Source organism: Vidua macroura, chromosome 20 (genome assembly GCF_024509145.1).
Source record: "Vidua macroura isolate BioBank_ID:100142 chromosome 20, ASM2450914v1, whole genome shotgun sequence".
NCBI lineage: Eukaryota > Metazoa > Chordata > Aves > Passeriformes > Viduidae > Vidua > Vidua macroura.
The window spans coordinates 5238550-5250879 of record NC_071590.1 but is presented as its reverse complement, the minus strand read 5'-3'; the positions used below and the strand labels follow the sequence as shown (position 1 = coordinate 5250879).

General features: G+C 48.7%; 1 protein-coding gene across 1 annotated transcript; it reads right to left on the bottom strand.

Moving 5' to 3' along the window:
• Positions 1-67: 67 nt before the first annotated feature.
• Positions 68-8585, bottom strand: PRKRIP1 (PRKR interacting protein 1). Its single transcript, XM_053995693.1, has 6 exons — positions 8445-8585; positions 7184-7262; positions 5686-5786; positions 4844-4929; positions 3103-3170; positions 68-805 (listed from the first exon to the last, which is right to left on the bottom strand). Exons 1-6 carry the CDS (start codon positions 8562-8564, stop codon positions 690-692), a joined length of 570 nt encoding a protein of 189 aa, XP_053851668.1. The 5' UTR covers positions 8565-8585; the 3' UTR covers positions 68-689.
• Between the last annotated feature and the right edge of the window lie 3745 nt (positions 8586-12330).

The following is a 12330-nucleotide window of genomic DNA, read 5'->3' as shown; positions in this document are numbered from 1 at the left end:
CAGCACTGCAGCATCTCTTTATTTTACTGAAATCCTCTTCCAAAAAGAAAAATAGAAGACAGAACAATCCAACACATCCCTTTTATTAATTTAGAAAACACGGAAGAAAAGCAATAGGGAAAGTTTTAGCATTAAAAAAGGGATCCAGATTAAAAATCTATAGAACTTGTCTAGCAACATAAACGGATTTCTTTGGGTTAGAGATGACCCCATACAAAACCCCAAATGCAGAACACTCACAGTGCAGGAGAGTCTGGCTACAGACCACTTTTCTACTTCAGGTTAAACTCTTCCCCTAGATTCATGTATCCCACTGCTACCAGCTTCAAGATAAGTAGAATACGTAGCCTTCACAGTAATATTTCCCTTAAATGGTAATAGTTATGTTTTAGCTTTCAGACAGAAAAACACTCTGGGCCATTTTAGAAAGAACTCTAGGGTCATAGAGACTTATGGCTGACTCTTTAGAGCAAACTTAGAGCAGACTGCACAGCAGTTATACAAGCAATTAAGAAAAAATCTCTTATTTGGCATTTCTCTATCATTTTCTCTCAGGCCTGTGACGTGAAGGCCATGCCCGTTAAGCAGATGTAACGTACGCCAATGGGTTCTGCTTGGCTGAGATGAAAGACTTTCATGCTCCTGAATATAAAGCAATGAACAGTGTTTCCAGCTGTCCCTGGAAGGCCTCATCCTCTTCCCATCACAAAACTTGGCTCTTCAGCATCATCTTCCTTCTCTTCCTCCTCCTTGCTATCCTCTTCGTCATCCTCGCTGCTGCCTTGCTCTTGGGATTGCCCAGGTTCTACAAACACAAACAGGATGAATGGATGAGGTGCTCCCACCTGGCTTCTCTGTCAAGCATTTCACAGCAAAACACTCTCAGGTGCTCAGCAAATGTGGATTAGGTCAGGCTAATTAGCACGGATGGGTAACATGTTCCCCTGTGTCTTCCTTGTTAAGCATCTCACAACTAAGCAGTCCCAGATACTCAGGGAACACAAATCAGGTTATATTAATTCTACCGAGTGATGAGGAGCTCAGAATATCAAATTCTCCCTTGGGGAATTCCCTTACCTCCAACATTACCAAGTCCATCATTAAACAACTCCACCTCCTCTGGAACATTATTTCTTCCTAACAGAGACAGTGAAACACTAAGGTGATAGATTATCTCATTCCAATCTCACCTCTGCAGGCTAGGATGAACTTTGAAGGATCACACAGACACTGGGAAGCCACAGGCAAGACTCAGTATATTCCTACAACCTATCCAAGTTCACAGAAACTCCACGAGGTGCCATAAACTTTTACAGACTGTTTGCTATACTGTCAGTACAGGAACTCAGGAAGATATGCCTAAGGTTAACAAGGGTCACAGAGAACTTGTGAAGTCTGTTAAAAAAACAGAAAACATCTACTAGAAATTAAATAACCGATAATAAAAATGAGGTATGGCATAAAGTGGGACCTGAATCCAAGAGCCATTTTTCTGCTCTCTCCTGTTCCTCAGGCCCAGTCCCAGTCCGTGTCCTGACCAGTTCATGCGGGATTTAGGCTCAGTGGTCTGATGCCACCGCGTGGTGAAGTGCTGAACTTTGAGCGTTTATTGGGAGTTTGCTCATTAATGCAACCTCAACAGCTGACCCCACTCAGTGCCAGCCCTTCCTCCTAATGCTTTTACTACAACAAAGATGAAACACGGAAATTCAGAGGTTTGATTTATTCATTCAAAAAGGAAGACAAATGTTTGCCTGCTATATCCAACAAATACACTTTAATCAATTTGAAAAAAACTCTCAGATTACAACCTAGGGCACACAAAACTAAAAAAAACAGCTGTTGCCAGTTGACTAAAAATGGCTAAGAGGGACTTCTCTCTCCCCTGATATTATTATTTTACAAAGAGAACCACAGACTGCAAAGTGTTAAGAAATTCTTTACAAACTTTGTTACAAACACCAGGGAGTTTGGATTCTGTCTTTCAGGAACTTGTGCCAAACAAAACCACTCCTGCCCCACAACTGGTACAGGGCAATCCCATACCACAGTGCCAGTCCCTGATCCAGCTCTCCTCGCTCCCAGCCACTCCCTAAGGGATGGGTATTCTGTTTGTTCACTCAAAATGAACAAATGTTGACTCATACTTAAATTCTCCTCCCAGTTACAATTCATACATGAGTAGCTTAAAAAAAAAAAAACAAGACCAAAACAAAACACCCAAAAAATTCACTCTGCTACATTCACTTGCTGTCACAAGTAAAATTAACCTAACAATTTGCCCTCCCATGTTTACATGGAAGGCTGGCAGTGGTTCAGCTGAAACTGATCCAATTCTGAAAAGCAAAGCACAAATAAGGTAGAACTGTCAGACAAGCAACTGTTCCAGCAGAATTACCAGGAACTGCTGTAACTTTAAGATTAATCATTTGTGTGCTAATTCACAAGGGACAACCATTTGAAAGAGTAAGCCAAAATATACTCACTGAAAAGAAGCAACAAGTATGCAAAAGTTTGCTCAAACAGTTACACTGACATTGCTGAACATTAATTTTCAAGAGAGAAATTAATGTTGCAGGAGAACAGAGGCAGTCAGGTTTTTCACCTTTATTTCTGTGAAATAAAATAGTCCTGTGGAACAGATGGTACCAAGGTGGCTCAATTTCTTACACACAAAATTATAACTCAGTTTCTTTCTGTCCATTTTTTTCACCTGTTTTCCCATACACATTCAAAACATACTTTAAAAAAGCACAGCCTTTAACAATCCTGCCTTTCTGAGCAGCTGAGGTTCTGAATGTGCAGTTCATCAGAATAGCTGGGGCAAAACATCCACAAACTCAGATTCCACAGTTTGCTGTCTAAAATTCCCCCTAATAAATGGAAAATATTCACAAACAGCCAAGTTATTTGTAAGATTAAATCTCAACATAGATGGCTTTCAAAGAGGATTTTGAAACATCAGCTAAAATAACAAGCTTAAGGCTCAGGCTTTAATCCATGTATTGAGAATGCTTGGGATGGAGGGTAGAACAAAGCCTTCTAAGCTTTAATGAGGGAACAGAACCAAGTCCCGAGAAAAGTAAACTAAATTTCACCGACCTTTTTCCTGCTTCTTTTGTTCAAGTTTATTTTTCTTAGCTTGCAGTTTCTTCTCTTTTAACTTCTGCCTATAAAGCAAAGAAGAAAGACTCTCTGGCAAATCAAATGTTGTAAAGCTTCTGCACATTCACACACTGATAAAGGACATATTACAGACATCTTGGAAAAGCTGATTTCAGAAGAGAGGTTCAACTTAAATTTGGCCTCAACTGAAAATTCAGCAAGAGTAAACCTAGCACATGATCAAGAGCAACTTTTCTATCTTGTTTTCAGATTAATGGATTTTTTAAAAGTCTTTCATGACTCCACTGCAACCAGAACTATGATACACATGAATCTCCAAGAACACAGATGGAACAAAAATGAAACTGCCCCCACATTTTATCTACCTAGGCTAATAAACACAAAGAGAAAATGGTGTTAAAACCCAGGCTGCAGAAACTGAACACTGGAGGAAAAAACCACCAGTAATATATACTTCAACTGAAGAAAACAAAAATAGTGCAGTATGCTGTGACCTTCCTCTTTGGCTGTACCTTCTCAGGATGTCAGGCCCTAGGAGTAGCACTGGGGGTAAGAGGGAATTTCAATTCATACAACCCAGCTCTCTTTGCCCAGCAAAGGCAACCTGGCAAGTTAATGGCAGATACAGGCAGAGCAGCCTGGCATTCACATGCTCCTCTCTCAACAGCTTAACTGAATTCTCTTGAAACAGAGAGCCAGGAGCTGTACCTGTTGGGTCAGGACAGAGAAGGGTGGTGAGGGAAATTAGAGGGGCTCCTGCAGGGCAAAGCCACACCATTAGAGCATAGCAGGGGGACAAGGAGGTGGTGGTGTTTAGGCAGCATCTGCTGTTGGAACAGTTGTTCTCCATCTCAGCCAGGGAAGAGGCAGCAGGCCAGATCTGACTTGCTGGCCATCTGTTGGACCACATTAAATTAAACTAAGATGGCAACAGTGTTTGTGTTGTGCACTTTTGTGTTAACATGGCAGTGAGCCACTTTGCACAGGCCTTTCCACAGCAACTCTCAGCCACAGCATGCAAAGCAGCAAGGGAGAGGCTGCTCAGGGTCAGACCCTGGGAAAGAGCAGAGGCACGATTCCCTGCTTTTCCTGAAACCTATGCTGGACACAGAGAATGGGATTTAAATTCTTGTGTCACTGCACTACAATGCTCAGGCTATTTCTTGAGAGAATCAACCTTGTAACTGTTTCATTTTGTCTAAAATTTAAGAGGAAGATGGATTTAATTCCTTTTTTTGTATTTGCACCTAACTTATTAGACTTGGCCTGCCAGACATTTCAATGGGGTAGGCAGAAGCAGCCTACCCATGAAGCAGCACCCAGTTTTGCATTGAAACTGCTTGGTATCAAATGATTCAGACATAAACTTAAGCCAGATATAGACACAAACCTTTCCTGACACTGTTAAAACAAATATGCAGCAAGGCATGTTGCAGTCAAGACCAGCCACAGTGTCAGCAAAAGCAGCTCAACCAGTCCAAAGTTATCCTGCAAGCAATGGCACGGAAAAGAAACCACCCCAGCAAAGCCTGTCAGGTTTACAGCTACCTTTGGAAACCAAACATTGACATTGACAAATTTAATTTCCACAGCCAGACTTCCCAGCTGATAGATGCAGACACAGAATGACAGTGTTTATCCAGAGCATGCAGCTACAGATGAGGCACAGGGAGTGAGGGTTTCCATGTCAAGCCTCCTGGGAAAAATCTGCCCTTACCGCTTCCTTCTGCGTTTTGCTGTTTGCTCTTCTGCAATCATCTTATTCCTCTCCAGTTTCTTCTGGAATTCCTCATCTAGTCTTTGCTGTAATTGATCACATGTCATACTTTCGTCACAATCTAAATTAAAATACTTATTTTAAAAGTCATGCCCTTTTAGGGAGAAGTCTTTTAGCAAAATACAGAAGGGAGCTCTGCCAGATTTTGTCTGGCTTCTTTATACAAAGCCACGTTCCTAGGGATGGCTCCTGTACAGACAGCATTTTTAACCTGCAACCTGAGCCAAACATTGAAACCTCCTGAGGGAGGAATCCTCACCAGAACAAATGAGGGAGGTTGGGCTTCTGCCCTAATTTACATTTCCATAAAAACAAATGAATAATTGGAGACACAAACATTAACATACGGACTCATCTCAGCCAAGAGAGAGTATATCAATAGTGTTTTCTAAAAGAGGGGTCATTCTACTCGGTCAGGACTTAAAGAAACATCTGAACTCTGTGCACAGGCACTCACTTTGTTTCCGTCTGTGCAAGGCAGTGTTGTCAGGGATTTCCAGCTTTTAAAGCATTTTCAAGTCAGCCTGAGAACACACACATTCCCATGAGGCCTTACAGCGTGCTAGGACCCCAGGGAACACAGGAGATGGAGCACGTCTGACACAAAGCACCAAATGTTTCAGTACTGACACAGACACCACGGATCACACACTCCTACAGACTCCTCTGACAAGGGGTGGCTCAGAACGGAATTATTTGTACATGACTTTCAAAGAAAACACAGATTTACAAAGAACAACAAAGAGCTGGGGGAGGGGGCAGTTATAAAGAGTTGTTCTGACCTTCTCAGCCATGGCATCCATGAAATCTTGCCTCTGGTACTCTCGCCGACGGAGATGCCGGTACACGTGGAACTCCCCGCTCCCAGCCCCAGCACTGGAACCTGCAACAAGGAAGAGTTCAGTCTGCTAGGAAAGGAGGTAAACAGATGCTCACAAATCACTACAGCTGGATGCTGAGGGGTGGGACACAGCAAAGGGCACTGTCAGATGAAAATCTACCAACAGCACATGGAGTGTGTCACCATTTTAAACTCAGCTCACAAGCAAAAGCCAGAGTGAGCTGCAAACCCACACACTTTTGGGTCACTGCAGGGCCTACAACTACCCCCCTGGAGAGCCCACCCTTAGCTGCACATCAAGGCAGGCACAGAACTGGAGATGAAATGCACTCCCCAGTCTCTTACAGGCAGAGGTGAGCTACAATACCCTGCTGATGCTGCTTCCAACTAATTTTCAGCATTTCTCAAACACAAAATAAAGGTCAACAGAAAGGTGGTAAAAGGTGATGTTGTACTTTCCCATGCAAGACAGAGCCACTGACAGTTTTCAACTGTTTCTTCATAAATTAAATCCCTACAGCTCTCTCGTCCTGGCATCAGCCTGCATGCTGAAGCCTTGCAGGAGCTTTAAGCATTGTGCTCCACTCTCTTCCCCTATCTCCCGAGCCCTTTCTCAAGGGAAAGCACAGGAATACAAGCCTCAAAGAAGACACCTAATTAAAACCCAGCAGCTGGGACTGCAACAGGGGTGCTCTTGATACCAACAGAGTCCCACCATGTCAGGTACTCCCAGAAAAACAAGACAATTCACTCAAGCACACAGCAAAGCTATTTGAAAAAGCCATGGGAGAATTCCAATAAGCAGATTTCATTCAGAAGCATATAAAAACTTGAGTCCAAGATCAATTCTTCTGAAATAAGAACAAGTAAACCTCTAGAAAGGATGAAGGTCTCAAAGAAAGACAGAACTTCTACATGCAGCCAGTTTATACCACAGCTATTAGATTTAATCCCTGCAGGTAGAAGTGTACACAGAGTACTCGGGTCAGGGTCCTGGCACAGCTGCCAGCTCCCTACCTGAGCACACACAGTCACACCTGCTGCATGTGCCTGCTTCTCACAGCCTGAGATTCAGACTCAAAGCAGTCAAAAGAAGGACTTCACACTGCCAATCTTCCAGAGCACTCTCAGATCCATGGAGAGGACAGATTTACTCATCATCATTTACTTGTCATCACCAGAGCAGCAGCTTATTGCACTGCAGGCAGCCCACGTGCTGCAGTGCCACAGGCTTTGTTCTCTCTGCATTCTGACAGCCAGCAGAAAAGTGGAACCAGAGAACCAAATAAAACTTGAAAAATCAGCTCTCAAAGCATGTTTCACACCTCTTTTCTCCAGCAAAATGAGCAGCAGAAAGCCACCTCTGTCCTTCCCTGCTAAACACTTCTCTAAGTTAACTGTGGCTGACACCAGAGTTATCTGAAGAACAGAATCTTTACCCATGACATCTCTAACGAACTCCGGGGGAGGTCGTGGTGCCCATTCATTCAGTTTTTCAGGAATTGGCACAGTCTTTTCCTGCAAGAACAAACCAAGCAGCCATCAGTATCCTCCAGGAGCAAAGTCTGCAATTTTAACACATTGTTGAAAAGAGGGATACATCTGACAACAGCCTCTTCCACCAACTGACAGATCTCAGAAGGAGCACAGCTGCAGCAATTTCTTCATGCACAGGGATCAGGAGCAGGCAGAAGAGGAGAATCAGAAGGGATCCTCTCTGTCCCTCACATTCAGGCCTGCAGGTCAACAAACCCCAGGAGGATTAGGAGTGTCTGTGCCTCTTTTCAGCACGGGAGCTAGCAGGAAGCATGTCAGCACCTCCAAGCACTCGCAGGAACTGAGCAGAATTCCACTGCCAGCAGTCTGGGAAACGATGAAAGGTGTTTGAGCACCTTCCATGCCAGAGCTAGAGGACAGGGAGCAGCAGGGGAGGGAGAACACATGGTGCAAGGTCAGAGGAAGAACGTGGTGCAGGGAAGTCTCAGCCTGCTCCAGCACACACAGAGAGGGGAGTGAGAGTCTCCTCCTGGCGAAAACCTCCTCAGGAAAGGATCAAAACACCCAGTTAGAGGACCAGGGTCATGCTCCCACACATTAAAAGCGGTGGATAAAGGAAAGACCAGCGGGCAGAGCACTGAGGGGCCCCTGGGTTCCCAGAGAAGCGTCTCTCTCCTCACAGCATCCCAAAAAAGACAGGTCCTTCTCCCCTCCCAGCAATACAGTGTGAGGGGGGTCGGTCCCTCTCCCCTCGGGGACCCGGCAAGGAGGAGGGGGGTGTGTGTCGATCCCGTCATGGAATCGCGAAGGAAAAGGAGGAGTTGGTTGGTCCCTCTCTCTTCACAGACCCCGGGGAAGGGGTGTCGGTTCCCTCTTCCCTCACGGAGAGGAGAGAGGGGAGGTTGGTCCCTCTCCCCTCACGGACCTCGGAGGAGGAGAAAGAGGGTGTTAGTCCCTCTTCTCTCACAGAGCCAGGGGTGGGGGGCTCGGCGTCCTTCTCCCCTCACAGACACCGAGAGGGTCTCAGTGTCCCTCTCACCTCACAGACACCGAGGGTGGGGGGCTCGGTGTCCCTCTGCCCTCACAGACCCAGGGGATGGGGCGGGGGTCTCGGTGTCCCTCTCCCCTCACGGACCCCAGGGGGGTCTTGGCGTCCCTCTCCTCTCCCGCCGCCCCGGGCCGTGCCCCGGCGGGTGCCCTCACCGGGTTCCTCATGAGGCGCTCGAGGCGGAGGCGCTGCTCCTCGGCCGCGCTCCTGGGGATGACGAGCGGCTGCGGCTCCTTGCGGGGCCGGGGCGGCCGCGGGGCCGAGGGCGCCGCCATGTTCCGGCCCTGGCCGCGCCCCGCCCCCCGTGACGTCACGGCGCGCGACGCGGGCGGCCCCGTCATGGCGGGTGCGGTGAGGGGCGGGCGGAGGCGGGAGTTCTGTGAGGGACCCCCGTGTGAGGGAGCCCAGTGCGGCGCCCGCAGCGCCTACAGAGCCACGGAATCGGGTCCGTGGGGGGAGAGGGACACCGAGGAAACACCTCTGAGGTCATCGAACCCAACTTCTGCTCTGTCACCACCCTGTCAACCACTGAGTGCTGCAAGTCGTTTCTTTGAACACCTCCATGGACGATGACTCCACCACCTCACTGGCAGCCTGTGCCAATAGCTAATCACCCTTTCTGTAAAGAAATTCCCCCTCCTAATGTCTGTACCCTGCAGCCTGGACGGAGGCTGAAGGCAGAATCACCAAGCTCTATGGTTAGAAGGGCTCTCTGTAGATCACCCAGCCCAGCCCCCCTGGCCAGGCAGGTGACCCAGGAGTGTGTCCCGGTGTGTTTGGAATGTCTCCAGACAGGGAGGCTCCACCGCCTTCCCGGGCAGCTTGTCCCAGTGCTCTGCCACCCTCAATGGGATTCTTTGAAGGCACAGAGTCACAGGACAATGGTTCAGGTTGGAAAGGACCATTAGGGACACCCAGTCCACCCCCCTGCTCCAGCACGGTCCCCTGAGCGTGGCACTCAGGGCTGTGTGCAGAGGGCTTTTGGGGGACACCCCCACCCTCTCTGTGCAGCCTGTGCCAGTGCTTGATCACCCACACAGTGAAGAAGTTCTTCCTCATAGAATCATAGGATGGTTTGGGTTGGAAGGGACCTTGAAGATCTTCCTATTCCAACCCCCTGATGTGGGCAGGAATGCCACCCACTAGACCAGGCTGCTCAGAGCTCTGTCCTACCTGGCCTTGGACATTTCCAGGGATGCAGCAGTCAAAGATTTTCTGGGCTATCTGTGCCAGAGCAACACCACCTTCACAGCAAAGAATTTAATCCTAATATCTCATGTAAACACACTATTTCAGTTTGAAGCAGTGGCCCCATTTGTCACTACAAATTCGTGTTCAAAGTCCTTCTGCATCTTTCTGTCCATTTGGGTACTGAAAGGCCACAATTAGGTCACCCCGAAGCCTTCTCTTTTCCAGGCTGAGCAATCCCAGTTCTCTCAGCCTTTCCTTGTAGGAGAGGTGCTCCACCCCTCCAGTCATCTGATTTCTCTTCTCTGGGCTCACTCCAACAGGCCCCTGTCTCATTTTTGGGTGGAACTGCCTGTGCTCCAGTGTAAAATTGGAACCCTTTCGTGCAATACTACACTCCAGCCTCTCATCCCATGGCTCAGCACCACTGAGGAGGGCCTGGCTCTGACACCCTCAGACACTCAAAAACTCAGATCCTCCTCGTTCCCTGCACCACTCCTCCCATGTCCCAGCTGCATCCTGCTCCTGCCCAAGCTGTGTTTGCCGAGCTCTGATGTCCCCTGTCCCCTCACGCACGCTCTCAGGGCTGCAGTCTGTCCCCAGCAGGCCGCGTTAGCAAGGGCAGCTCCGGCATCTGCCGCGCTCTGTCCAGCAGAGCCTGAGCAGCATGAAAATTCAGCGTGTTTTTCACTGGCGCCCTCAGCCCTGCCAAATCCCTTCCCCGTGAGGGTGTAAGCGATACAGCACTTCCTGGTGCCCCCGTGGCAGGCTGCCTGCGCCATCTGTTCGTGTCACTTTGGTCATTAACCAGCGCGGCCCGCGGGCTTTGTGTGCTGACAGGGATGAACGGCGGCACCGCTCCCCGCAGCACGGCCCTGCCCCGCGGGCAGGTAGTGGGGGGATGCTGTGCTGTTTGCATCCATAGTCACACCTGGGATCTGCAGGAACAGCGTTTGGACGAGCTGAGGGCTGGTACACCCAAATCCACGCTTGCCTGATGGAGCTGGAGGAAGCCATGGTGGGGAAGAGGAGCCAGAGCTGGCTGCAGTACAGGCCTCCACTGCAAGCCAAATTTCGTTTCAAGTCGCTGTGGCCCTACAGAAATGGCATGGCATGTGCTGGGGCTGTGTGTGCGTCACAGAATTAGCCAGTAAAGGTCAGCTGCAATGGAAGAGGGGCATAAGGCTTTGTGCAGTTTATGGAGATAAGCCAGAGCCGGGAAGTTAGGCTCTGGGTTTCAGACAGCTTCGTGCTGTGCATGTGGAGAGGGTGACAGAAAGGGGAACAGAGAGGTTGGGAATGGCTCCTTCTGAGATTTATAGTTCATTTGTATGGCCTGAATTTATTAAGCCTCCATTCTCTTCCCCTTTCTGTGGAGAAAATCGGAGCTGATCCTCAGGTTTAGCCCTATGTTTACAAAAGACTTTTCAACCTCCGCTGAGGTTGCTATGGAAATCACACTAGTTTGTGTCTCGTGTTTTTCTTACCAACCTGATTTGTAAAAGAATGGTGTGAATTTAGTGCTGGCTGAGTTCCCAGCTGGCCGCTGGTCCTGGAAGGCATCCTTGCAGTCTCAGCCCTGGCTGGAGCAATGCAAACAGCTTCCTCCACGCTGTCTGCCAGCTCCCCGACTCCTGTGCCTGCGGCTCTCCCAGCCTTGGGTCGTCTTCAGCACACCAGGACAGAAACCATCCAGTGCCAGGCTGGACTCAGCCCTGCCAGGGAGACACCAGCTCTGTTGCAGAGGCTGCAGCAGGTCCCCTGTCCCCTCTCAGTCACCACAGAACTGTTTTACAAAGCAGAATTGCTTGTAATTTGCAAACCGATTGAGTTTCCTCTGCTGAGTCCTAAGCACAACTAATCCCTAACGTTTCACCTGTTTCTTCCTCACAGCCACTTCTCCAAACACCCAGCTTCTCACAGCAGGGCTGTGAATGATGAGCTGCCAGGACTTGGCCCTCCCGTGCCAGTCCCCATGGGAGGAAGGCAGAATGGCAGCCTCAGGACTGCAGGGAGCAGCTGGACTCACTTGCCCAGAGCAGTGGCTTGTTCCAGCCCCAGGAAACAAACAGGGAGCTGCCTGCCATCCAGCAGAGCCCTTGCAAACCGTGGGGGAAGAGACCTGGGAACATCTCACTCTCAAACTATGGGTCGAGGGAGATGGTGCAGACTCTGGATGTATTCTGCACGATTTACTTTTAAAAACTCTGGGGAGGGGGGCAAGATAGTTACTTAGGTCATAGAAAAATAGAAAGTATTTCATCAAAATACAAAGCCCACAGAGTGCTGGGCTGGGATCTGGGCAGGACTGGGCTTATTGGGGTCTGTGGATTTGCATTAGAACAGGGTAGTGTTTTCATAGGTCACTTGGAACAAAACTCGGCTCCCTGATCTTTATCAAAGAAGCTCATTTGTGTTTCTGAGCAGTTCTCCTACTAAAGGGATCCTTCTGGAAGCACTGCAATCCTTTGCTGAGACAGAACCTGCACGTCAGGCAGGAGCAGCCGTGGAGCTCCAACACCCACGTGAAACGTGGGCAGCTGCTGCTGAAATCCCTTTGCATTTTTGTCCTGTTCATGGTATGTGCCAGGGCACAGCTCAGCACCAGCACTGTCAGCATGCTGCAGACCAGTCCAGCATCCCTGCAGCCCCGTCCTTCTCCAGCATGGGCAGAGGGCACTGCTGGCATGGAATCCAGCCCACACGCTGAGGCTGCTTTCCCCTTGTTTCACCATCAAATCTCTGCATTCGATGCTGTTTTGTCCTGCTCCTGCCCTTCCAGACACCCTGTGAAAGGAAAGGGATGTTTTCCAGCAAGACTGATGCTGTAATTAGTCAATTTGCTAATAAGCT